We start from the raw sequence: 22,756 nt of genomic DNA, 5'->3' as shown, positions 1-22,756 counted from the left end.
TCCCAGCAACCACATGGTGGCTCACAACCATTTGTAAAGAGATCTGATGCCCTCTTCTGGTATATCTGAAGACAGCTACAGTGTACTTATATATAATAAATAAATCTTTAAAAAAAAAAAAAGCATCAGATACCTTGATGCTAAAAAGTATGCCTGAGAAAGTCACTACCTTCCTTAGTCAGGCTCAGTGGCTCACAGCTTTATTCCTAGAGCTGGAATCTCTATGAGTTCTGCCAGCAGAGTCTGCATGTAGGGGATAGGGGACACTTCTTTTTAGGGGGAAACATCCTTGTTATGAGGACATTAAGTACACACCACCAATTCAAAGACTTCTACAGACTGAGGTACTGCATGTATCTGGATCCTCAAGGCAGGAGTTGCTCTTCCCACTGCTACAAAGTTGCAACTGTAACCCTTACTGATGAACTTTAGAGATCAACTGAGTGGCCTACAGTGCTGGCTGTAAACACAGGAGTTGGCTCCCCAACTCATTTGCAGTCACTACTTTTCTGTGAAGACTTAAACACCGGGACTCCCCTCCCCCAAGCTGTTTCTATTTAATTTTGGTAGGATGGTGACTACCAGGTGTCCTCAAAAGAGTGGATCAAGCCAAACAGATCAATCACTCTGCCTTGGAAATGTGGGGCAGAAAGGAAACAAAGAAAAACCAATTGAAGCACACACAATCAGCCTCATGGAAGCGGCCCAAGGAACACTCTACCCTACATGGCTTTGTCTCCCACAGGTCCCTTATCCTCCTACTCAGCCTACTGTTGCTAACTCAACATCCCCCCCCCCCCAAAAAGGTATCTTTCTCCTCTTTTCCTGTTTCCTTTTGGATTTAAGTCAATCAAAATAAAGTATGCAAAAGTCCTTAAACTTAGTATGATACTTTCTAAAACCCAAATACTCTTTTAGGATAACATTTACAATGCTTCTGTTTCAACCAGAAATGACAGGCGGAGGGTGGTCTCTTAGGACTTTCCCATTACAATTTAAATTTTCATTTCTTATAGTTTAATACTAAAAATGTTGTGGGACTACCCACATTATTAACTCAAGTCTTTGTGAACACTCCCCAATGAGCCATTCAAACATTCACCCTAGCAGATTACCTAACTTAAAAGGTTCACCTTAGCATCAGAGAATCTGAGCTTTAATGTTGCACTCTGTACAATCTTCAATTAGTCACAAATTAATATTTTTGCCATAAACCCTATTAACCTAAACAGCACATATAATTTGAACATCTCTGAACAACAAATAAACAGCCTGTTTTCTTTTATAACAGTTGCCATAGTCATGGTGGTTCTGCATAGCGATGGAAACCCCAACTAAGGCAAGCCATTGTTGGGTTATAATTATGTCAAAATCGTAGAAGAATTTACATAAATATTCATAAACAGGAGAACTTTACATAAATGTAAATATTTAAAGCTAATTTCAATTTTTCATTTTCCCTTGTTATGTGTACACATTAGAATGCTAGGCTAGTACAAACAACATGACACCGACTCACTGAGCGTCTATCTCCCTAGTCCCCTAAGGTACTTTGGGTACTTGCAACCCAAGCTTGAGGACCAACCTATCTGGTCTTCACAGTGATAAAGACACCACTTCAAGGTGGAAAAAACCTACATACTCATACCATATACAACACACACACAGACAGACAGACAGACATCCCCATACACCCCCATACATATACATGTAGGGAACTTCATCCTTAGGATGAATCCAAAACAAAATCAGTAGTCGTTTGCTGACTTCATTCTGGTCCCAACTAATCCTAGACTCCTCTTAAAAAATATGTGAAATTTCTCCTAACTAAATTTTCAGTCAGGCCCAGTGTCACACATTCACTATAACAGTTGCTTGAGAGGCAGGAGTAAGAGATCAAGGACTACAAAGCATCTCACATGTACAGGCTGTTGAATACCTAAGTAGTCACACAGATTATTCTTAACAAATCCAAGCTCCTTATAGCTCTTTAAAAGACAGCTAAAATGTCCCACAACTCAACATACACTCACAAGACAGTCATCTTCAACAGTGCACCCACACTCCAATTTAATCAGTAAACCTGAGGTTCAGTCACTGTACAAATTTGTGACAAATATTAACCCAATTATGAGATCTTAGAATATTCACAATTTGAAGCTCTTAAACTTCAACACAATGCTTTTAGAGATGGTGTCTTTCACAGGTAATTTATGGCTAGTTAAGAATAGCTGCATGGGACCTTCATGAGATGTTTAGAGCCTAGAGACACGAGAAGCTGACATGTTCTGAAGTGTGATGAAATACTGGCAAGGCAGACAACAAAGTTTCACCATCCGAGGACACCCTCATCTTAAATTTCATAGTCTAAGAAACTGGGAGCAGAAACCTGCTCCCTAAACCATGCAGCCTCTATGTTGTTACATCAGCTCAAGCTAAAATAAAAAGTTTACATTTTAAAAGACCAATGATACAAAAGCATGATCCCAGCTTAGTATTCCAGCTTGTTGTGGTAGTCGCAAGCCTAAAATCAGGAGAGACAGTAACAAGAGTATATAACAAGTTCTAGGCCAGCCTTACATAAACCTAAGAGGTGCAAGGACTGCTCGAACTACAAAATGAGGCCTAGTCCCAAATAAACACATGCGTAAATAAAGCGAGACAAGCCTATTATCCAGTATTTAGAAGCTAAAGACAGACTACAGCTACAAATAAGGACAAAGAGTTCAAGGTCTTCCTGGGCTACAAGGAGATCCATGTCCAATAAAAATTTTAAAAATACACTAAGCATCTTAGTGTATGCCTTTAATCTCAACAATACCAGACCATCAAGGACATTCTGACTCTAAAATAAAAAACTAAAACCACACACACACACACACACACACACACACACACACACACACACACACACACAAATATACAGATAATGACCAGACATCCAAAGGAAACTGGCTTGGCATGAGACATGGTTTTAACAAAACATTCATAATACAAAATAAAACACAGCAAAATGAGAACTTAATGGGCAAGATCACTGTATTCTTCGACAATCAAAGATTTAAGAGATGGATAAACTAATTAAAGAATATACAGATTCTGGACATACAGAAATCGAAAGTAAGCAAGGTATACTCATTCCAAATATGTATACATAAGACAGTCAAGGTTCAGATATTTTCTATTGTTTTCTAGAGTTAAAATATTGTCCTGGATCTGAGAAAAAACTAGAGACGGTGATGGGTAATTATGTAAACCCAGTTTTGAATAGGTGAAGACAGAATTCCTAGGACCAACGAATGAGCTCTACCATCATTAGTGAGTCCAGGGTCCCAGTAAGAAAACTCATCTCAAAACCAAGGTAGCCAAGTGTGCTAGCTCTCTGTGAATTAAAGACAACCTGATCTAAATAATGAGTTCTAGATCTACCTACTTACCTACCCATCTACCTATCCACCCACCCACGCACCTATCTACCTATTGATGAGGTAAGGATTAGATATAGATATATGTGGATGACCACTGAAAACCAACACCTGCATCAACCCCTTCCTCTACACCTCTCAGCACTACTATGCACATCAGTTTTATTCACTGTAAATTTTTTAAAAAACTTTTTCTTCTGTTAACCTAGCTGTGTACCACACTGGAGAACAAGTCAAGCTCTATTCACTCACAGAACCATGAGTAAAAACAAATCATCAACACATATGAATCATGGAAGTTTCTATGAAGAAATACAACCATGAAAAATTTTGCATATAAAACATTTGGTCAGACACTTTATAACTATGGTCATCAACAGAATAAATAAAAAATTCCTATTGCCTAGTGTGATGCCACAGTCTTGCCATCAAAATAATGTATTGCAACACACTACAGTCACACGAGTTTCCCAAGAACCCACTGCACTGTGTAGTTTAGAACTATAATACGTATACAGTGACTATGATGCATAGTTCTTGGTAAGAACATGTGACTCACTGGCCTACATACATTTTATTACTAGAGAAATGTCTCTAGCTAAAACTAGTCTAGCTGAAATTGACTAAATAATAGCAAACTGCAGACTCAGACACCAAGAGGACCTACTGCCTGACCACCACACCTATGTTTGTAAGTGCAATCTCCATTGTTTGCAAATAGTATCAACTCTCAAGGTTCTCAGAAAATAACCCCATCAAGTGATACAGGACTGTGTGTAGAGAGCCCTTTGAACAGTCTTAAATGACAAGATGAAGTAATTCTATGGTGAAAAATCTAAAATATGGTAGGTGGTCGTGGTAGCACATGCCTTTAATCCCAGCACTCAGGAGGCAGAGGCAGACAGATCTCTATGGGTTTAAGAGTCCAGTCTAGTAGTCTACAGAGAGTACCCAGACAGCCAAGGAAGGCTACACAGAGACCTTGTCTTAGAGAGAAAAGAGAAAACCCTAAAAAATTGCCAACAGACATTTAAATTTTAAAAAAGATTTATTTTTATCAGTATGAGTTGTGTCTGCATGTATGTTCATGTACCATCATGTGCACGCAATGCAGTGCCCATGGAGGCCAGAAGATGTCAATCCCTGAAAGTAGTTACAGAAGGGTTTTTTTTTTAATTTTTTTATTTATTTTATGCATATGAGTACACTGTAGCTGTCTTTGGACACACCAGAAGAAGGCATCAGATCTCATTACAGATGGTTGTGAGTCACCATGTGGGTGCTAGGATTTGAACTCAGGACCTCTAGAAGAGCAATCAGTGCTCTTAACCACTGAGCCATCTCTCCAGCCCCACACAGATGGTTTTTGAGGTGTGTGGGTACTAGGAAGCAAACACAAGACCTCTGCAAGAATAAATGATCTTAACCACTGAACCATCAACAGTATTTTTAAAGTAGTCACATTTGTGCTGTACCAGTGATTTCAATCATATCCTAGAGTGTGTGGGACAGTAAGACCATAGACCACAGAAAATACAAAAAAGCCAAGCAACAAGGAAATTATGAACCTACCAAATGAACAGTAGCAAAGACCAGAAAATAACCAAAATGAAAGACTACAGCACTGTGAGCTATCTTGGACTCAACAAGATATCTACTCACTGACTCAATACGTACCTTCAAATTAGACCAGGCACAGTAGCACAAACCTCTAATCCTAACATTACAGAGGTGGAAACAGGAAGATCAATCATGAGTTCAAGGCCATCCTTGGTTATATACAAAGTTCAAAGCCAGTTTGAGCCACAAGATACTGTCTCTAAAAAGAAAAATGTTCAAATTTTACCCACATTCAAGATTGTTCTATCAAGAAATACTGTTATAGGGGTTGGGGATTTGGCTCAGTGGTAGAGCGCCTGCCTAGGAAGCACAAGGTCCTGGGCTCAATCCCCAGCCCCGAAAAAAAAAAAAAAAAGAAAAAAAAAAAAAAAGAAAGAAAGAAAAAGAAGAAGAAATACTGTTATAACGGGGTTGGGGATTTAGCTCAGTGGTAGAGCACTTGCCTAGGAAGCGCAAGGCCCTGGGTTCGGTCCCCAGCTCCGAAAAAAAAAGAACCAAAAAAAAAAAAAAAAAGAAATACTGTTATAAAACCCCTAAAAAATGAGACCAGTTTCCATTCCCAGAAATGGTAGGAGATACAGAATGCAGCAATCTCAGAAATAACTGCAAGTCACTGTGGAAAGATCCCTAAAATACGATAATTTAAAAAAAAAAATCTATAAGGGGTTGGGGATTTAGCTCAGTGGTAGAGCGCTTGCCTAGGAAGCGCAAGGCCCTGGGTTCGGTCCCCAGCTCCGAAAAAAAAGAACCAAAAAAAAAAAAAAAATCTATAAAAACAAACCCTTTAGCATGCAAAACTTAGACAATTTGATAATGGTTGATAAGCCACCTTATCTTCTTTTATAGACACAATAGAGCAAAATCTATACCAATGTCAGTGAAACCTCTCATATCTCTCAAACTTCAAATTCTTCCATAATTTATGCCTTCATATAATGAAAAGGCTAGGCTTATTTATTACAAACTAAAATAGCATGCATCGATCTAATCATCAATGTCATACCAAATTTATGCCTCTGCAAAAACAGTATTTACATAAACTATTCAGCCTTTGGAGTTGCTAGAAATGTCAAAATACAAAGTGTTAACGAGTACGTGGGTCACCTATTTTCCTGCCAGTGTTCAAGCATCCCCAACCTGACCTTCCAATACCTGTCCAAACACCTCTCCCATGGACAGGGCTCAAGCATCAGGACATGTGCTGTATGCGCAACACAGGAAGGAAAGCTGTGCAGGTATATGAAGTCAGTTTAGGTGACCTATGACAACCTCAAACAACGATGACAATGAATTCTCATGGTGGTTTTAAGTAAGATGGCTTTGGTGGAGAGGGAAGATGTTGCACAAGTGAACACAGCACAAGCAGTGCATCAAGGAAGGAGTTTTGATAGGACGTGATACTGACCATACCCAAGGATGACTGCATTGCTTATCACCTTCACAGAAGATTGTAGGCCTAGTTCCATTTTAAATAGAATACATACATCACAGAAAACAGTCACAAGGACTAAGGCAGGGTATGTACAGGAAATATTTGATGTCTTATACAATATAGGTTTATTGTCTTCCTTGAGGTTTGGTGGGAGACAGTTAACAACCCTACACAGAAATTCCCATGTAAGCCAGGCATATGCTTACCTGCAATTTTAGTACTAAGGAGGCTAAACCAGAAAGGACACAAGTCAAAGGGCAGCCTGGGCTACAGAGCAAAGTTGTACCCAATGGAAAAAGAAAATTGCCAGGCAGACATGGTGGTACATGCCTTTTAATCCTAGCCACTTGGAAGGCAGAGGCAGGATCTCTGAGTTCAAAGCCAGCCTGATCTACATAGCTATTTCCAAGCCATCCAGAGCTACACAGTGAAACCCTGAAAGCATAAAAACCTCACACTGAAATCCATTATGTATGAATACATACTAATAAGAAAAAAAAATTTTTTTTTTGCTTCTTTTTTTCGGAGCTGGGGACCGAACCCAGGGCCTTGCGCTTCCTAGGCAAGCGCTCTACCACTGAGCTAAATCCCCAACCCCTAAATTTTTGCTGTGGGGCCTTGAGCTAACAGCCCCCTGGTTTCCTGATGGCAAGAGGTTACCTCCTATGTCTCCCCCCCCCCCCCCAGCTGGGGACCGAACCCAGGGCCTACCACTGAGCTAAATCCCCAACCCCTAATAAGAAAATCTTAAGCAGCAGAGCTGGGGAGATGGTTTTGAGGGTTAAGAATGCTTAGCAAAACTAAGTTTGAATCTTCAGCATCACAGAAAAAGCAAAGTTTGGCTTTGCGTGCATATAACCCCAGAGTTGCAGGGTGGAGATAGGTAGATACTGAGCTCCAACCAAACCAGCTTAGCCACAAAAGTTGAGTTTCCACTTTTCTAGCCTCCACATGTATGTGCAGAGGCGTGCTCCCAGAGCTCATACAGACAAACAAGAACACAAAAGCAATATATACTTTAGTGTTTATAGACACACTGAAATTAATTTACAAAACTATAGTTCATACAACAGACTAGGTTTTAAATGTTACACCCTTAAAGGGAAAATTAACAGAAGTTAGTCCTGAGGAAGGAAAAAAACAAAGTCTTTAATCTATAGGTTTTTTTTCCCCCCTCATAAAAAAAGAAACAAAACAAAAACTGGGGCTAGTAAGATGAAACACAATGTGAAGACCTGAGTTGGTTCTGGGGCCGCATAGTAAAGTATTATAATTGATTCTTGCAAGGTGTCCTCTGACTTCCACACTAAAGTATCACACTAAAAAATTAAGATTGAAAAACAAAATCAATATGCTCCAGCAATACAAGATTACTAATAAGTTAAAAAAAATTCAGTATTACAAAATATTCCCCACCTTAAAATTATAAAAGACCCACCAACCTCATGCTGTAATAGTGTAGATATTCCCAGTGACGAGTAACTACTTTTAATACCTAACTTTATTTCCTTCCTGAGTATCATATATATAAACATAAGGAAAGTCAGCTAGGACTGCCAGCTGGAACCAACCTACACAATAAACCAAGCTCCAGGCTAAGCTGGACAACAGCTAGACCTCTTCCAAGTCCCACCACAGCCACAGCTGCAAACTGTACCACAGCTATTATTTATTTAGCACCAAGTAGTGGTCTGGGGTTTTTGCATATATTTCCATACTATCTGAGGTACTAGTTTTATTTTAACAGGCTGCTGTGTAACATTTTCCTCCGTGACCAAAGCATTCCATCCTGCAGGCAAGAGGTAAACAAAGCAAGAACTCCCTAAAGCTGAACAGATTCACTAGTCCTATCACTGACTGAGTAAACAATAAAGCTAAGAGTGAGTCCCTCTCAGGGCAAGAGAAGCTGAGCTTCAAAGACTCTAAGAAGAGACCAGCTGCCTGGAAGAAGCAGAAGGCAGCAAAGCTGCTTGGAAGGTTTTACTTCCAGCTGAAACACAAAGTACTCTTTCCAACACCTATTGTGCTACCTGCAGGCTGTGCAGTGCTTCAGGTTTATCAGACCTTGAGCTGTCACTCTACCTGGGGTGGGCCTTGGTAGTAATGCAGGTGTCTTTGAGTCATTCTGCTCCTGTTAAGTAACCCCAGTAAAATTCACTGGTTCACCAAGTGGGACTTTGGTGGTATCCATACTTTGGTCTGTTGTGGGCTCCCTATCTTGGGTGAGTATACTGTTCCCCTAAAAAAGTTTTGTCACACAACATTGATCTAGCAAGGATTTAAGTTTTCTTTTAAGAAAAAAAGAAACCAAAAAGAATGGCATTACTGGTTATTGGCTTTGTTCATCTCTTAAAAACCCCTTTGGGACCTACCTATTCAACAGGAAACAATGAATGGTAGACTAAGACAGACAGACAGACAGACAGACAGACAGACAGACAGACAGACAGACAGACAGACACACACACACACACACACACACACACACACACACACACACACACGGTCCAACAGCAGAGCCACGGCAGCCTGAGTTGAGAGCAGCAGTTACAAATTAAATACTCTTGGCCACTCCACCAGTGAGTTAGAAGATGTGAAGGAATCACTTGTGCTCACTGAGCTCCTAAATATGACATTAACAAAGCTCATGTTCAGAAACCAACCCACATAAGGAGACTATGGGTACAGAGTAAGACCCTGCCTCAAAACGGGTAGAGAGGAAAACGCTATGAAATTGATACATTTTTGTTAAAAAATAAAATAACTTTCTTGGGGCTAGAGAGATGCTCCAGCAGTTAAGGGCACCTGAATTCATTTCCAAACACCCACAGGCAGCTCAAAACCCCCTGAAACTCCATTCACTTCTGATCCTGGCAGGCAGAGCATTCGCACAATGCAGACAAACATGCAGGGAAACTACCCATACACATTAAAATAAGGCCCGGCAGGAGTGGCACATGTCTTTAATCCCAGCACTCAGGAAACAGAGGCAGGAGGATCTCTATGAGTTTGAGGCCAGCCTGGTCTACAGAGTATATTCCACAATAGCCAGGACTATACAGTGAACTCAACTTGAAAAGCCAAAAAGATAATTCATTAATAGTAAGTAAGTAAACCTTAAAAATCTAACATTCTTGTTTCATGGAAGTTACACTGGCGTTATTTCCATCTTTTCTCCTGTAAAATAGATTCATGTAGTAACTGTGAGACATACTGATCTGATCATTCAATATCCAGAACCAGGGGATTTGTTGTGGACAAAGTTCATAAAAAAGCTCACAGCATTGGACTGGGGATGTTGCTCAGTGGTACAGTACCTGCCTAGAACACAGATGGCTAAGAGTATCATCTCCAGAACCATTTAAACAAAGTAATTGCTATCTAGTCTGCACTTGTGACTCAAAGGCTGAGCAGTGGGTTAACATATGCAAGAGCCAGGTTCTACCCCAACGACACTATAGTGAAAAACAAGCAAACAAAGGCTACACCTAGTTTGGGGGGAAAAATACTGTTCAAACTCCACTAAATGTAATGAAGAATATAAAAGCACCAGTCATTTTAATTATAAACATCTAAACAAACATTATCCAAACAATGTAGTGAGAGTTCAATTCCTAAATCAGAACAGACCAACTATAGGCATTGTACTTATCAAAGATGGCAACTTGTATAGACCTGACTGATAAGATACCACTCTCCTATCCCCAGACAGGGTTTCTCTGCATTGCCCTGGCTGTCCTGGAGCTCACTCTGTAGACCAGGCAGGCCTGGAACTCAGAGATCTGACTGCTTCTGCCTACCAAGTGCTGGGATCAAAGGTGTAAGTCACCACCTCCAAGTTAAGATAATCTTTTGTAAAATAAAAAACCCACTTTGCAGAAATGAAATGTTTTTCTTGTAATGACAAAAAAATAGTTCAGTCCAGTCAACAGCTCAAGAGGAAGAGAAGCAATATAAGCAATGATTTTTTAGGGACTCATTTAGGGACTACTTTTGAAAAATAGTGCCTAGTCATTTTTAGGCTTTTCTATATAAGTAAAACTAGTGACTTGCATTCTTTCTGGGGTGTTTGCTTGCATGTATAAATATCCACCATGTGAGTATGCTGTCCCTTGGAGCCCAGAAGAGGTCATCAGATCCCCTGGAACTGGAGCTCCAGGGACTACTATGAGCCTCCATGTGGGTGCCAATGATCAAACGTGGGTCCTTTGGAAGAGCAGCCAAACCTATGTAGCCTTGGCTGTCCTTGAACTGGCAAAAATCCACCCGTTTCTGCCTTTAATCTTCTACTGAGATAAAAGGTGTTCACCACCATGTCCTATAAAGATTTCATTCTTAAAACTGACATGCACAGAAATATTAAGTGGAGTAAATGAATCAGTCACATTAGTTTGACAGATATATTTTAACAGGTCAGTGAAAACCTGCTGTGTAACTACTAAATTATGCACTACACCAGATATTTTTTCTTCCTAAAATGCAGCTAGTTATTAGAAAACTAAACTACAACCATAAATCAATCTTGTAAAAGACAGAGACCTGAGCATGTTGGGGCATGCATGTAATCCCAGCACTGTTGAGGTAAAAGAGCAGGACCCTAAGTTCAAAGTCAGTATGGGTAGCTTAAAGAGACAGTAATTCTCAAAATCTTTTTTTTTCTGAGACAGGGTTTCTCTGTGCAGCCCTAGCTGCCCCAGTACTCACTCTGTACACCAAGCTGGCTTTGAACTCCCAAGAGATTTGCCTGCCTCTGCCTCTTGAGTAGTGGGATTAAAGGCTACAAGATGAATTTTTAAGGGGGGTGAGAATATAGTTTGGTGTTATGGCTCTTGTGTAGCACATGAGGCACTAGGTTCCAGCTCCAGTGCCGCTGGGCATACTAAGATGTTGATGACAACTATGGAGGAAGCTTGAGGTGGCTGTCACATCTTTAACCCCAGCACTTGATGGCTGAGTGACTGACTAGATAAGAGTATGAAGTCAGTCTGGGCTACCTGAGTTCCAAACCACCTGAGCTAGATGGAGATTGCATCTCAAAAGATAAAAACAGCCTGACTTGACTACCTAAGACTTTAATTAAGAAGGCAGGGGCAATATGGATCATTTAATTCAAACCCAGCCTGTTCTATACAGTTGTTGGTTCAGGCCAGCCAGGGCTACAGACCCTGACTAAAAACTGATAATGACAGAGAAGCTATATAATCACCGGCTGAGTGTTATATTCAAACTAAGTAGACAGCTCACAACACTGAACCCAAAATAACCTTTCCTCTTTCCGGCCCCACACCCTACACTACTCAGAGCAGCACACAAAGATGGGTTATCTTCTAGAGTAACTGAGCCAAACTGTGAAAGCAACTTTTCTCACAAAGCTACAAAACAATAAACCAGTTCCTTCCTTTTGAAAAAAGTACAGTGTAAGTTCAGATCAACACTTGGAAAAAAGCCTAGTAAGATGTTGGGCATACGTAGGTAAGCTAACCTAGAAAGTCAAGACAGTGACACTTCACCATCTGGAATGTGTCACCTTAAGTCCCCAAGGCAATAAATACAAGTTAGACTTCAAACAACTACAAGGATTAGCAAGACAACAAAAGGCTGGCAAGCAACAGTACAATAACAAAAACAAAAAACAACAACAAAAAAAAAAAAACGTGGTCCACAAATCCCCAAAACAGTATCAAAGCCACACAATGAAACATTTAATTGGTTCTTTCCAACTAAAACTAGTAGATTCTTTGTGCCAAAGCACAGAAGAAATCTAGAAAACTCTGATAAATTCTTAACAATTGTTATGCAACACACAGAAAAGATTCTCACCTTTACTGTGTGTGATCTTTAAGACATCCCCAATTTTTACACTCGTTTATTTATTTGACTTGTGTACGTGTCTGAGAACAACTTTTGGGAATCTCTTCTGTTATGTGGGACTCCCAGATCAAACGCTCAAGTCCTCAGGCCTGGCTTAAAGTAAGCACCTTAACCTGTTGGGCTCTCTCTCCCATCCCCGGGGCTCTCCAATTCTGAAAGACCTATCACACGAGTGTTCAGAAATCCTCTTCCCCCCCACAATCCTGAGCAACTCTGAATGACAGGTAGGCCTGCCGGCACAAACCCATGTTCTCTACTTACATTGTTTCTCCAGTTTTGGCTACATGACAGAGAAACTGATCCAGTACAGGACAAACTTCCTTTTTCCCTCTCTTCTCAAAATCTAGATTAAGAGAAAGAAAAGAAGGGTTATCACTAAGTCCTCGCCAAGAAAACTTTATTCAAACTCTTTCTCTACATATCAAGACAAGAACATCAGCCTCAGCTGGGCGCCCGTGGGTCACGCCTTTAATCCCAGCACTTGGGAGACAGAAGCAGGCGGATCTCTGGAGATCGACGCCAGCCTGGTCTACAGAGCGAGGTCCAGGTCAGCCAAGGCTACACAGAAAAACCCTGCCCCCGCCCCCCCAAAAAAATTATTTTTAAAGAAAATCAGCCTTTCACTCAAATACCCACATACATGCAACCCTGAATCCCTACCTCGTCACCCTTTTCCACCGGCAGTGAGAAGTCTCCTAAAGGGGGCACTCCACCTCACAGACCATCCTTCAGTGTTCCCCAAGAGCGGCACAGGGGAGCACCGGCATCCGACCGGAGCCCCGACCGCTGCAGCGTGTATTTGAATGAATCCAGCCCCAAGCCACCCAACTAAGCTGCCATCCTCCAAATGCTCCTGCACGTCCAAGGCGGGGGTCCTCAGAACGCCGGGACCCCGCGGTTCCAAGTTTGGGAAGCAGTGTTCTCGAGCCTGTTGCTTGCCAAGGCTCAGCCTCAGCATGGTGAAGGCGAGCCTCCCCAGGCCCGGAGGCCGCTGCCGCCGCCACACGACGAGGCCGCGCCGGTGCCAGGCGCTCCCCTCCCCCCACGCCCGCAACCCACACAAAGCCCGGCGCGGGCGACGGCGGAGAGGCGCGGGCGGCCTCCGCCCGAGCGCGCCGCCGGCAGCGCGGCGACCCCCACCTTTCAGCGCCTCCTGCAGCCTCTCGACGTCCATGGCGCCGCGGAGTCCCTCGCCGCCGGCGCCTCCCTCGGCCGCCGTCCCGGGGGCCGCGGCGCCCGCCCCCGCCCCCCCGACGCCCGCCCCCGCCCTCGCACACACTCCGCCACACGCCGGCGATCGGGGAGGGGGGTCCCGAAGGGAGCCGGGGGAAAGCGAGAGACGGAGCGAGACGGACAGAGCGAGAACCTCCCCGAGCCGCTACCACCAGCCCTCCAACATGGCGCCCGGCACGTCAGCGCGCGCACGCTCCCCACAGCTGTCGTCCTCGCGCCCGCTGCGCGCGCGCGCACCCACACACGCCCAGGAGCGCTCCCGGCCCGCCGAGTGCGCGTGCGCTGCGGAGGCGCGAGGGACGGAGGTGCGAGTTCGGAGCCCGCGGCTGTTGTGGCGCGCTGCAGGCTGTTGTGGCGCTGAGCAGGACTGTAACCGGAGTGTCCACGTCGCTTCTCTGCGCCTCAGTTTCCCCATCCGTACACTGAAGGCTCTGGTGTGGTCCATGTGTACTGTTGTTGTCATCACAAGGGCTCAGAGAATACATTTTCAATGTTTTTTTTTTGTTTTTTGTTTTGGGTTTTTTTTTTGTTTTTTTGATTTTTGAGGATCTTATGTTTCCCAAGCTGGAGAATCTGGAAGATGACCTTATGCTACTCATTCTTCTGATTTACCTCTCAAGCATTGGGATGAGAGAGGTGTACCACCATTCCTGTTTTTATGGGTGCTGGAATACAAACCAAGTGCTTGGCAAGCATTTTACCAACTGAGACATAATCCAGCCTGTAAGCCTTTACATATATATATGTGTGTGTGTGTGTCTGTCGATATATATATATATATATGTATCGGGAAGGGGGTGTACCACAGCATGAATGTGGAGGTCAAAGGATAACTTGGGGGAGTTGGTTCTCTCATTTCTGCTTGGATTCTATGAATGAAAGCATAGACCCATAGGCTTTCTGGTAAATGCCTTTACCTGCCAAGGCACCTTCCTGGTACCTCTGCATTTTCAAAACAAAACAGACCTGGACTCAACTTTGATATTTGGTGAGAAATGACAGCTACAGCTGAGTAACCAAGAGCCTGAAACTCTAGAAGCAGCTGGATTCTTCTCTCCTCTCCTCTCCCTTGTGTGAGGGCTAGTGACCAAAAGTCAAGAAATTCCCAGAGCCTCATTGTGTATATGAGCACTGCATAGGTAAGGTGAGGCGCTGCACTACATCCTCAGCCCTTGAAACCTCACTTTTCTCCCCGATGAACTGGGAGAGGCTCTTTCAAAAGAGATGTAAGGCTAAGGAGAAGGTGCAGTTAAAAGCATTTGCTCTCAAGCTGGGACTTGAGTTTATTCCCTTGGGTCCCACATGGGTAGAAGGATCGAACTGATTCTCACAAGTTGTCCCCTGATCCTTACACACGCCCACTCTCCATCCCCACCCTACCCCAATATGAAAACAAAACTTTTTAAGCAGACATAATGAAAGAATGAAATGGTGGGTACGAAGCACTCAACCACAGACACTTTGACTCCATTCGGAAATGTTCAGGCAGCTGCTATTGTATTTTAGGCATCAATTCTTACAAGGGGAGGGCAAGAATCTATGAGAAGGTCTTCCGCCATGACAAATAGATACGAAGTATATCAAGACAGTACTAGAATTCCATGACAAATGGATACAATATATGTCAAAACACTTCTAGAATTCCATGACAAGTGGAGACAATGTATGTCAGGACAGTTCTAGAACTCAGAACATCTGGCTTTAAACCAACAGGGAGCATTTTATACTCTTTCTGTGGGCCAGCAAGTAGCTTATGTGGTGAAGGCGCTTGGAGCCAGCCAGAGTTCAATCCATTGCATTCATCTGACTTCCATTTTAGAATTCATACTCAGGCACCCACAAAGTAAGTTTAAAAATATAAAGATAGGGCTGGAGAGATGGCTCAGTGGTTAAGAACACCCGACTGTTCTTCCAGAGGTCATGAGTTCAATTCCCAGCAACCACATGGTGGCTCACAACCATCTGTAAAGAGATCCGATGCCCTCTTCTGGTGTATCTGAAGACAGCTAGAGTGTACTTATATATAATAAATAAAATAAATCTTTAAAAAAATATATAAAGATAAAAGAAAAGCTATTGCTTGTTCTACCTTCTCTTCCCAAGGCCCACATACCCTGTCGCCTGCAAAGAAGGGACGAAGCCTGTTGCCAGACGTAACTGAGACGGACCCAATCTGAATCTGGACACAGCCATTACAAAGTTGACTTTAAAAAGATGTTTCTGGGGGTTGGGGATTTAGCTCAGTGGTAGAGCGCTTGCCTAGCAAGCACAAGGCCCTGGGTTCGGTCCCCAGCTCCGGGAAAAAAAAAAAATGTTTCTGACTCTAACCCTGGGCTGTAGATGCAAGCAAAATCCTACCACACTCAAAATACCTGTCAAATTTTGCTGCCAACCAATTATCTATGTCTTTAGGTCACTGCTGATGAGGGTGTGTGTTCAGAAATCACAGGAAGATTTCAGGGGAGGACAATGTTGTGAAACCACTGCCAATGGCTGCCATGTGCCTGGGTCCCTCCACTCTGAATGGAACCACTAACTCCACAACAAAGTTTGCCATCTCCCTCTGCTACCCCAGCCACTGTAGGGCCCAGTTTCTCACACCAGAGCAATCTGCTGTGCAATACAGCTACACTAGCCAAGCACAGATATTTAAGTCTGAGGGGGGGAAAAAAACTCAGTAAAATTTAAAATTGAGTTTCTGGATTCTTCAATAAAAACCAGTTCTTGGGCCCCAGCCCTGTTTCAAGTGGCTATTAGCTCTTCTCTTCCATTGTTAGTTACAGGGTTACGGGGAGTTCTATTGGAACCTTCCAGTGAAGAACAAGCCAAGTCCTTTCCCGTCACACTGCTTTGTCCCTGGCATCACTCTCAGCTTGGGTCAAATTAAATTTGTTCATTTTGTTTCAGTTTGTTTTACTTGTTTTGTGGCTAGTCAGAATCCATCTAACTCTTTTCTACGTGCTGGGGTTCTAACCCAAGGCCTTTCACGTGCTAGGTAAGTATTGTGCCACTGAACCACACTCCCTACTTAGATGGCTCCTCCCATTCCTTCCTTTTCCTCCTCTCCTCCCTCCCTCCTCCCTCCTTTCTCTCCCTCTCTCCTTCCTTCCCCTCTTTGTCTTCTCTCTTCCTCTTCCTCTACTGTCTTTTTCTCTCCCTTCTCCCCTCACCTGTCCTGTTCTTTCATCCTCCCTTTTCTCTCCCAACATCTATTTCTTAAAGACAAAATTGCACTCTGTAGACCAGGCTGGTCTGGAACTGGCCATATAGCCCACTCTGACCTCTAACCCTCAACCCTCCTTCCTCAGTCTCCTGAGTGTTGAGATTATAGATAAGCATTGACCAGCATGGCCTGCCATCTCTCCAGCCTTCTCATTTAAAGGTTCCTGCTTTGAGGGTTTTCCATTTGAAAGCTCTTCCCCTGAAGATCACTGTGGGACCTTCCTCACACATTTCTGGTGTCAGGCTAAACTCACTTCCTCTGAGAAACTTCCCGTTCCCTTAGGCAGGCATTGCTGTGCGCCCTTCTGTCTCGTACCTTAGCTTCTCTTGTAGCTTATCTGTCATTTGGAGTTCAGGCTTACAAAGAGAGTAGAGGCAGAAAAGGAGCCTGAGGACTGGCTTTTGGGGTTGTTTCCTCCTAGAATTCTTAACTGTGCAATTTCCTGCTAATCTCGTTTTAAATCCCAAAGATGGGAGGAAAAAGACCACCTACCAATATCATGGCCAAATTAATTAAAGCAAACAATTAAAGCAAGCTCTTTTTTTTTCTATTTTTCAGAGCTGGGGACCGAACCCAGGGCCTTGCACTTGCTAGGCAAGCGCTCTACCTCTGAGCTAAATCCCCAACCCCAGCAAACTCTTTTTATTTGTATAATTGGTGTGCCTCCTCCTAAGGAAGGGTTTGAGAAGTCAGTATTGGATGTGAGGAAGACAAAGTAGAAAAGCTTTAAAAGCTCAAGAGTAGGGAGGGTTCCAAATGGGGGATTTGGCAGGAACACACATTAGTCTTAGCGACCTCCTGAAACAAAGGCACAATTGCAAGGTGGTCATAACAACAGGTCTCACAACAAGGTAGCCATAGCAACCCTTTGAAGCAAAGGGGAGGTTGCAAGATGCTTATTGAAAACAAAGACATGATCGCCATTCCTGGAACAGGCAACACCGAACCATTTGTAGTCAGGGTTACAGGGGGCATAGCCCGATCCTTGAGAAACAGGTCTAATCATAAACAGGAGTGGATCAATCGTCCTTTGCTGTAAGATGGCCTTTAAGCCTAAGGTGGAGGCAGGCTGGTTCCTCACTTGTTAATTCCCTGGGAGGAGAACTGGACCAGGATGTGGCTGCCAGCCCCAGAACTCCTCATAATGATCCCTGCCTATGTATCATCTCTCCCTACAGTGAGTTAGAGAATTCAGTGTGCACAGAGGAGGCTAAATCATAGAGGACCCTGGGGTTTCCGCCTTGGGGACAGAAGTCAGCTGCCATTTGTGAGAACACTGGCTAGCCCAAGGGAAGGAGCCTGAAGAAGAAAGGCAGAGGAGAGCTTAGGTTGGGGGAATCTCTCAGTGACTGCAGGAACCGTTGATGCTAGGACTGTAGTTAAGGTAGGATCACCTAGAACAGCCCATCTGAACAGCTCCTGAATGACTGATAAAAGGAGTCATAGAAAATGACAATGGTTATAATGTTTCCACCTCTGAAATTTCAGGATTTCTAGATGTACTAGAAAACCAATGCAACCAAAAATTAAATGCTGACAAAAATTAAGTTTTTAGTTTTTTTTGTTTGTTTGTTTTTTGTTTGTGTTTTGTTTTGTTTTGTTTTTGGACAGAATCTCTTTGTGTAGTGACCTGCCAGAACTAACCAATCTGGAACTCACTTTATAGGTCATGGTTGCATCAAATTCACAGACATCCACCTAGCTCTGCATCCTGAGTGCTGGGATTAAAGGCTAACTTCACACTGCCCATTCCAATTCCCAGGGGAGAAGTAGCAGGAATCAGCAGGGCCAGAAGCGTGGAGTTCGTGGAGTTCCGGACTAAGGGCAGCAATGTGCAACAGCTGGCGTGAACCAGTACCTCAGCTTTCTCCTCACTGTGATCAAATGTCTGACAGGAAAACAACAACAACAACAAAACAACAACAAAATCAGGAAGAGAAATTTATTTAACTCGTGGTTTCAGAGGGCTTAGTCCATTCTGGGGGCAGGGTGGGGGTGGGGTGAGGAGAACGCAGGTGTAGCTCCCTAGTGCTTGATGCGGTAGTTTGTGTCAGACATTGTTCACATCATAGCAGACAGAACAGGGCATGAAACAACAGTTAGGAATAAGTCTCAAAGGCCAGCTCTTGCAACTACTCTCTCCAACCCACCCACCCGCCCCATTTTCTAAAGGTTTCAAGGTGTTCCTAAGCATTGCCACTTGCTAACGACCAAGCATTACAAACTGAGCCAGTGGTGGACATTTCAGGTTTAAACCAAAACAGGGAAGGACCTTAAACCATTGCAAACAGCAACTGGCAGGCTGTAGCCCCACTGCATGTCACGCATGCGCACCGAGGGAAAGCCGCAAGCGCAGAGAGTGGGTGGCAGAAGATGGAGACAGGAAGAAAGGGTAGAGAGAAGACAGCCAGGGTGACTTCGGAGACCATGTGGGAGGATCTTTTTATAAGTCCATGGAGTCTGGCTGTCATCCTGGACTGAGTCTGTAGAAAAAGACAAGAAAAGATTTAGGAAAAGTATAGAAAAAACAAAAAACCAACATCCAATTTCCACAGGTTGGAGAACAGCAAACAGACTTGGGTTAAAATATCACTGTATTACTGCTTAGCAAAATAAGCAACCAACAGAAAAAACCACACAGAGTAGAAGACCATATTTATAAAGCATCCCTCTGAAAGGGGGGTTGATACTCAGAATATATAGAAAACTGACAAAATTCAGTAACAACAAATCAGTTTAAAATGAGCGTTGAATAGGGATGGAGAGATGGTTCTGTTGCCAGCACCCACATGACAGATCACAACGGCCTGTGACACCTGCTTCTTGCCTCTTTGAGTTCCTGCAGATATGTGCTATACATACAAGCAATCATGCATAAAAATATGAACATTTTAAATGAGACCTAAATGTACATTTTTGTGTGCATGTGTATATTCATGTGTGTTTGGGTTTACATGTGTGTACATGCCCTTGGAGTTCATATCATGTAGGACAATGTAAAGAATCCCCTTTTATGACAAGGCATTCTGTCTGCTACATAACAGGAGGTTAACGGTCAGTGTGTACTTCACAATGAGATCATGGCATTATAGTGCATCTTTTACAAAGCTAGAAAAGGCAGAGCAAGACAGGAAAACCCCTGTGATTCCTTGAGAGGCAGAGGCAAGAGGATCTGAGTTCAAGGCCAACCTGAGCTATAGAATAAGAGTTCCAGAGCAGCCAGAACGGATTCAAACAGACAAAAATAAATAAACAAATAAAACTAGGAAAAAAGACTTTTATCATAAAGAAATGATAAATGTTTGTGAAGATTGATAAGTTTACCTTGATTTAAATAACACACAAAAGCCAAGCCAGGTGGCACACACCTTTGATTCTGGCACTTGGGAGGTAGAAGCAGGTGGATTTCTGAGTTCAAGGCCAGCCTCATCTACATAGTGAGTTCCTGGACAGCCAACTCTAAATAAAGAGACCCTGTCTCAAAAAACCAAAATCAATATAAATGAATAAAATAAAATCACGTGATACATAGATGATTCCCATAAATTCTCTCAATTTTTTTTTTTTTTTTTGAGTTGGGGACCTAACCCAGGGCCTTGTGCTTGCTAGGCAAGCGCTCTACCATTGAGCTAAATCCCCAACCCTTCTCAATTTTTATATACTTATTCATCAGTTAAACTAAATTTAAATTAAATGCACTATATAAAGCCTGGAAAGTTCTGTGATTCCTGTGGCCTTTTATTTACGCCTTTGTGTCCTTACTTGTACATCACAAAGCATAGGAAGATAGAGCTGAGGTAGACAAAATAGACCGACTGGTTATAATGATCTAAACGTATGGCGGTTATTCCCATACCCACTGGACTTCCTGTCATCTCTCAAGACTCTCAAAAGTTAACGGGTTCTTAGTGAAAATACAGAGAGCTCAGGTCTGCTCTTAAAGAACTGGGATTGCTTTCTGGGGTGTCATGATCAATGCTGGCGATGAAATGCAGCTTTTGAGCAGATAGAGAAGAGGCGGATAGGCTAGATAAAATGTGTCTTCACGGGGTTGGGGATTTAGCTCAGTGGTAGAGCGCTTGCCTAGGAAGCGCAAGGCCCTCGGTTCGGTCCCCAGCTCCGAAAAAAAGAACCAAAAAAAAAAAAAAAAAAAGTGTCTTCACTCAGCCTGTCCACCATTGTGGATGTGGGCTTCCAGAAATCTGGAAAAATAAAACAGGAGACTGTTAGGAGAGTGGAGTGTTATACGAGATTAGGAGCCCTGCTCTACCTGCCGGCTGTCCATTACCCCCATCCCTGAACCCCTCCTCCTTCTTTGCCTCTTTATCTTTCCCTCTGAATCTCCCTCTACTGCTTAGGAGTGCACATCTTCATTCTAATTAACTTGCTAAGGACCACTGAGCAGTATGGTTCAGTTACAGGCAAAGTATCTGGTTGGCTGACTCAGGCCAAGTGTCCACACTGCTATACCTAGGAACCAAGGTCTTGTGTAAATCTGGCTGTTGCTGGCCGCTAAGGCAGGGAGTCCAGGTCATGGAAGTTCTCGGAGAAGGGGTGTGGGGATGTAGAATTTGGTCCGACTTTGAGCACATTTGTAAGTATGTTTCTGCATGGGAGAAGCGTCTGAATCAGAAGGCAGATGAGAATAGCTGCCCTTCCCTAATGTGAGCAAAGGGCTCAATAGAACAAAAGCCTTGGGGTTGGGGATTTAGCTCAGTGGTAGAGCACTTGCCTAGCAAACGCAAGGCCCTGGGTTCGATCCCCAGCTCCGGAAAAAAAAAAAAAAGCCTTGCTCTTCCCCAAAGTGATCTTAAAAGTTCTGTCTGATGACTTCGCCCAGGACCTGGTTTGTCAAGTCACCCTGTAGATCATAAATAGGGCTCGCAGCCTGCACAATATGAGCCAGTGTTCCGACAATGCTTATAGTAATTCTCAACCTTTCTCCTGCCTATCTGTCTCACTCTCTCGCTTTCCCTGGTGTTGTCTGTGTGTCTGTACACATCACACTACGAGGCACAGAGTGTGGGTGTCTAATCCTAGTACTGGGAAGGTGGACAGAAAGATCTTTAGGGCTCACTGAGTTCCAGGCTCAGTAAGAAATCTTGTATCAAAAAAACAGAGTCTCTCTGTCCCATATACACTATTTCTGTTTCTTTGGAAAACCTCAGACACATGCATATAAATAGAAAGATACACGTACCACTATCAGTAAGTAATTGAGTGTAATAACATTGAATGTTCTTCTGGTTTACATCAAGGTCTAAAATCTGACATCTGGGTTTAATTCCCTGCTTCCCACTTCCTGATTGTGTGAACCCAGGTAAATCATTAATGTCTAAAATGCCTGTTTCTTCAGCTGTGACCCGAAGCCACCAGAGGTGACTTAACCAGTTAAGCCAGTGGCTTGCTTCAGTGACTGCAACCTGCTGTTCTCGTTCAGGCTGACTGACAAAAATATCTGTGAGTTTGCTACTTCTGCCTTTTGAATACTTTCAAATGCAGTCACAACACTACTACAAGAACACTTTCTCTGAGATGCTTAAGACTAAGGTTCTGGGGGTTGGGGATTTAGCTCAGTGGTAGAGCGCTTGCCTAGCAAGTGCAAGGCCCTGGGTTCGGTCCCCAGCTCCGGAAAAAAAAGAACCAAAAAAAAAAAAAAAAAAAAAAAAAAAAGACTAAGGTTCTAAGGTTCTGAGCAGGTAGCCACAGGCTGCTGCAAACCTTGGTGTAAGCCCTTACCACAAGGACAACCATGTTCCTGTTCATTCCATTAAGAAATGAGCAGTGATATGCTTCCTGCATCTGTCATAGAGCCCTTTATAAGAATGGACCCAGTAAAGCATCACAGAGGGGTCCCTGGTAGGAATACCATGGAGAAATGCTGTATTCTTTTCCCACCCCATTGCCGGGCATACCATCATTAAAGATAAGTCACTTTAACTTCGTCATCAT

The 22,756-nt window shown here is 43.2% G+C and overlaps 3 protein-coding genes across 4 annotated transcripts in view; 1 reads left to right on the top strand and 2 right to left on the bottom strand.

Annotated features, from left to right (window-relative positions):
* Ppp4r2 (protein phosphatase 4, regulatory subunit 2) overlaps positions 1 to 13,744 on the bottom strand; it is a 40,914-nt gene extending 27,170 nt beyond the window's left edge. The window contains 2 exon segments of one of the 2 annotated variants that reach the window (NM_001106613.3): positions 12,610 to 12,691; positions 13,489 to 13,744. In NM_001106613.3, coding sequence (NP_001100083.3) covers positions 12,610 to 12,691; positions 13,489 to 13,522 — 116 coding nt within the window. In that variant the 5' untranslated portion in view covers positions 13,523 to 13,744. 2 annotated transcript variants of the gene reach the window in all.
* LOC147995002 (uncharacterized) lies at positions 13,091 to 16,485 on the top strand. Its single transcript, XM_087659783.1, has 2 exons — positions 13,091 to 14,304; positions 15,685 to 16,485. Exon 1 carries the CDS (start codon positions 13,152 to 13,154, stop codon positions 14,124 to 14,126), a length of 975 nt encoding a protein of 324 aa, XP_087515909.1. The 5' UTR covers positions 13,091 to 13,151; the 3' UTR covers positions 14,127 to 14,304; positions 15,685 to 16,485.
* Positions 16,486 to 18,732: 2,247 nt separating this feature from the next.
* The window catches only part of Gxylt2 (glucoside xylosyltransferase 2), a 107,411-nt gene continuing 103,387 nt past the window's right edge, over positions 18,733 to 22,756 (bottom strand). The window contains exon 8 of the transcript XR_015685828.1: positions 18,733 to 19,287. The gene's annotated coding sequence lies outside the window, so the exon portion shown is untranslated. The remainder of the gene's footprint in view (positions 19,288 to 22,756) is intronic.

Source organism: Rattus norvegicus, chromosome 4 (genome assembly GCF_021556685.1).
Source record: "Rattus norvegicus strain SHRSP/BbbUtx chromosome 4, alternate assembly SHRSP_T2T, whole genome shotgun sequence".
Taxonomy (NCBI): domain Eukaryota; kingdom Metazoa; phylum Chordata; class Mammalia; order Rodentia; family Muridae; genus Rattus; species Rattus norvegicus.
The sequence above is the reverse complement of the archived record's forward strand: the minus strand, read 5'-3'. Positions and strand labels throughout refer to the sequence as shown.

Excerpts from the sequence above, each read along its gene's own strand:
- LOC147995002 (XM_087659783.1), top strand. The coding sequence starts at position 13,152 with ATGAATCCAGCCCCAAGCCACCCAACTAAGCTGCCATCCTCCAAATGC.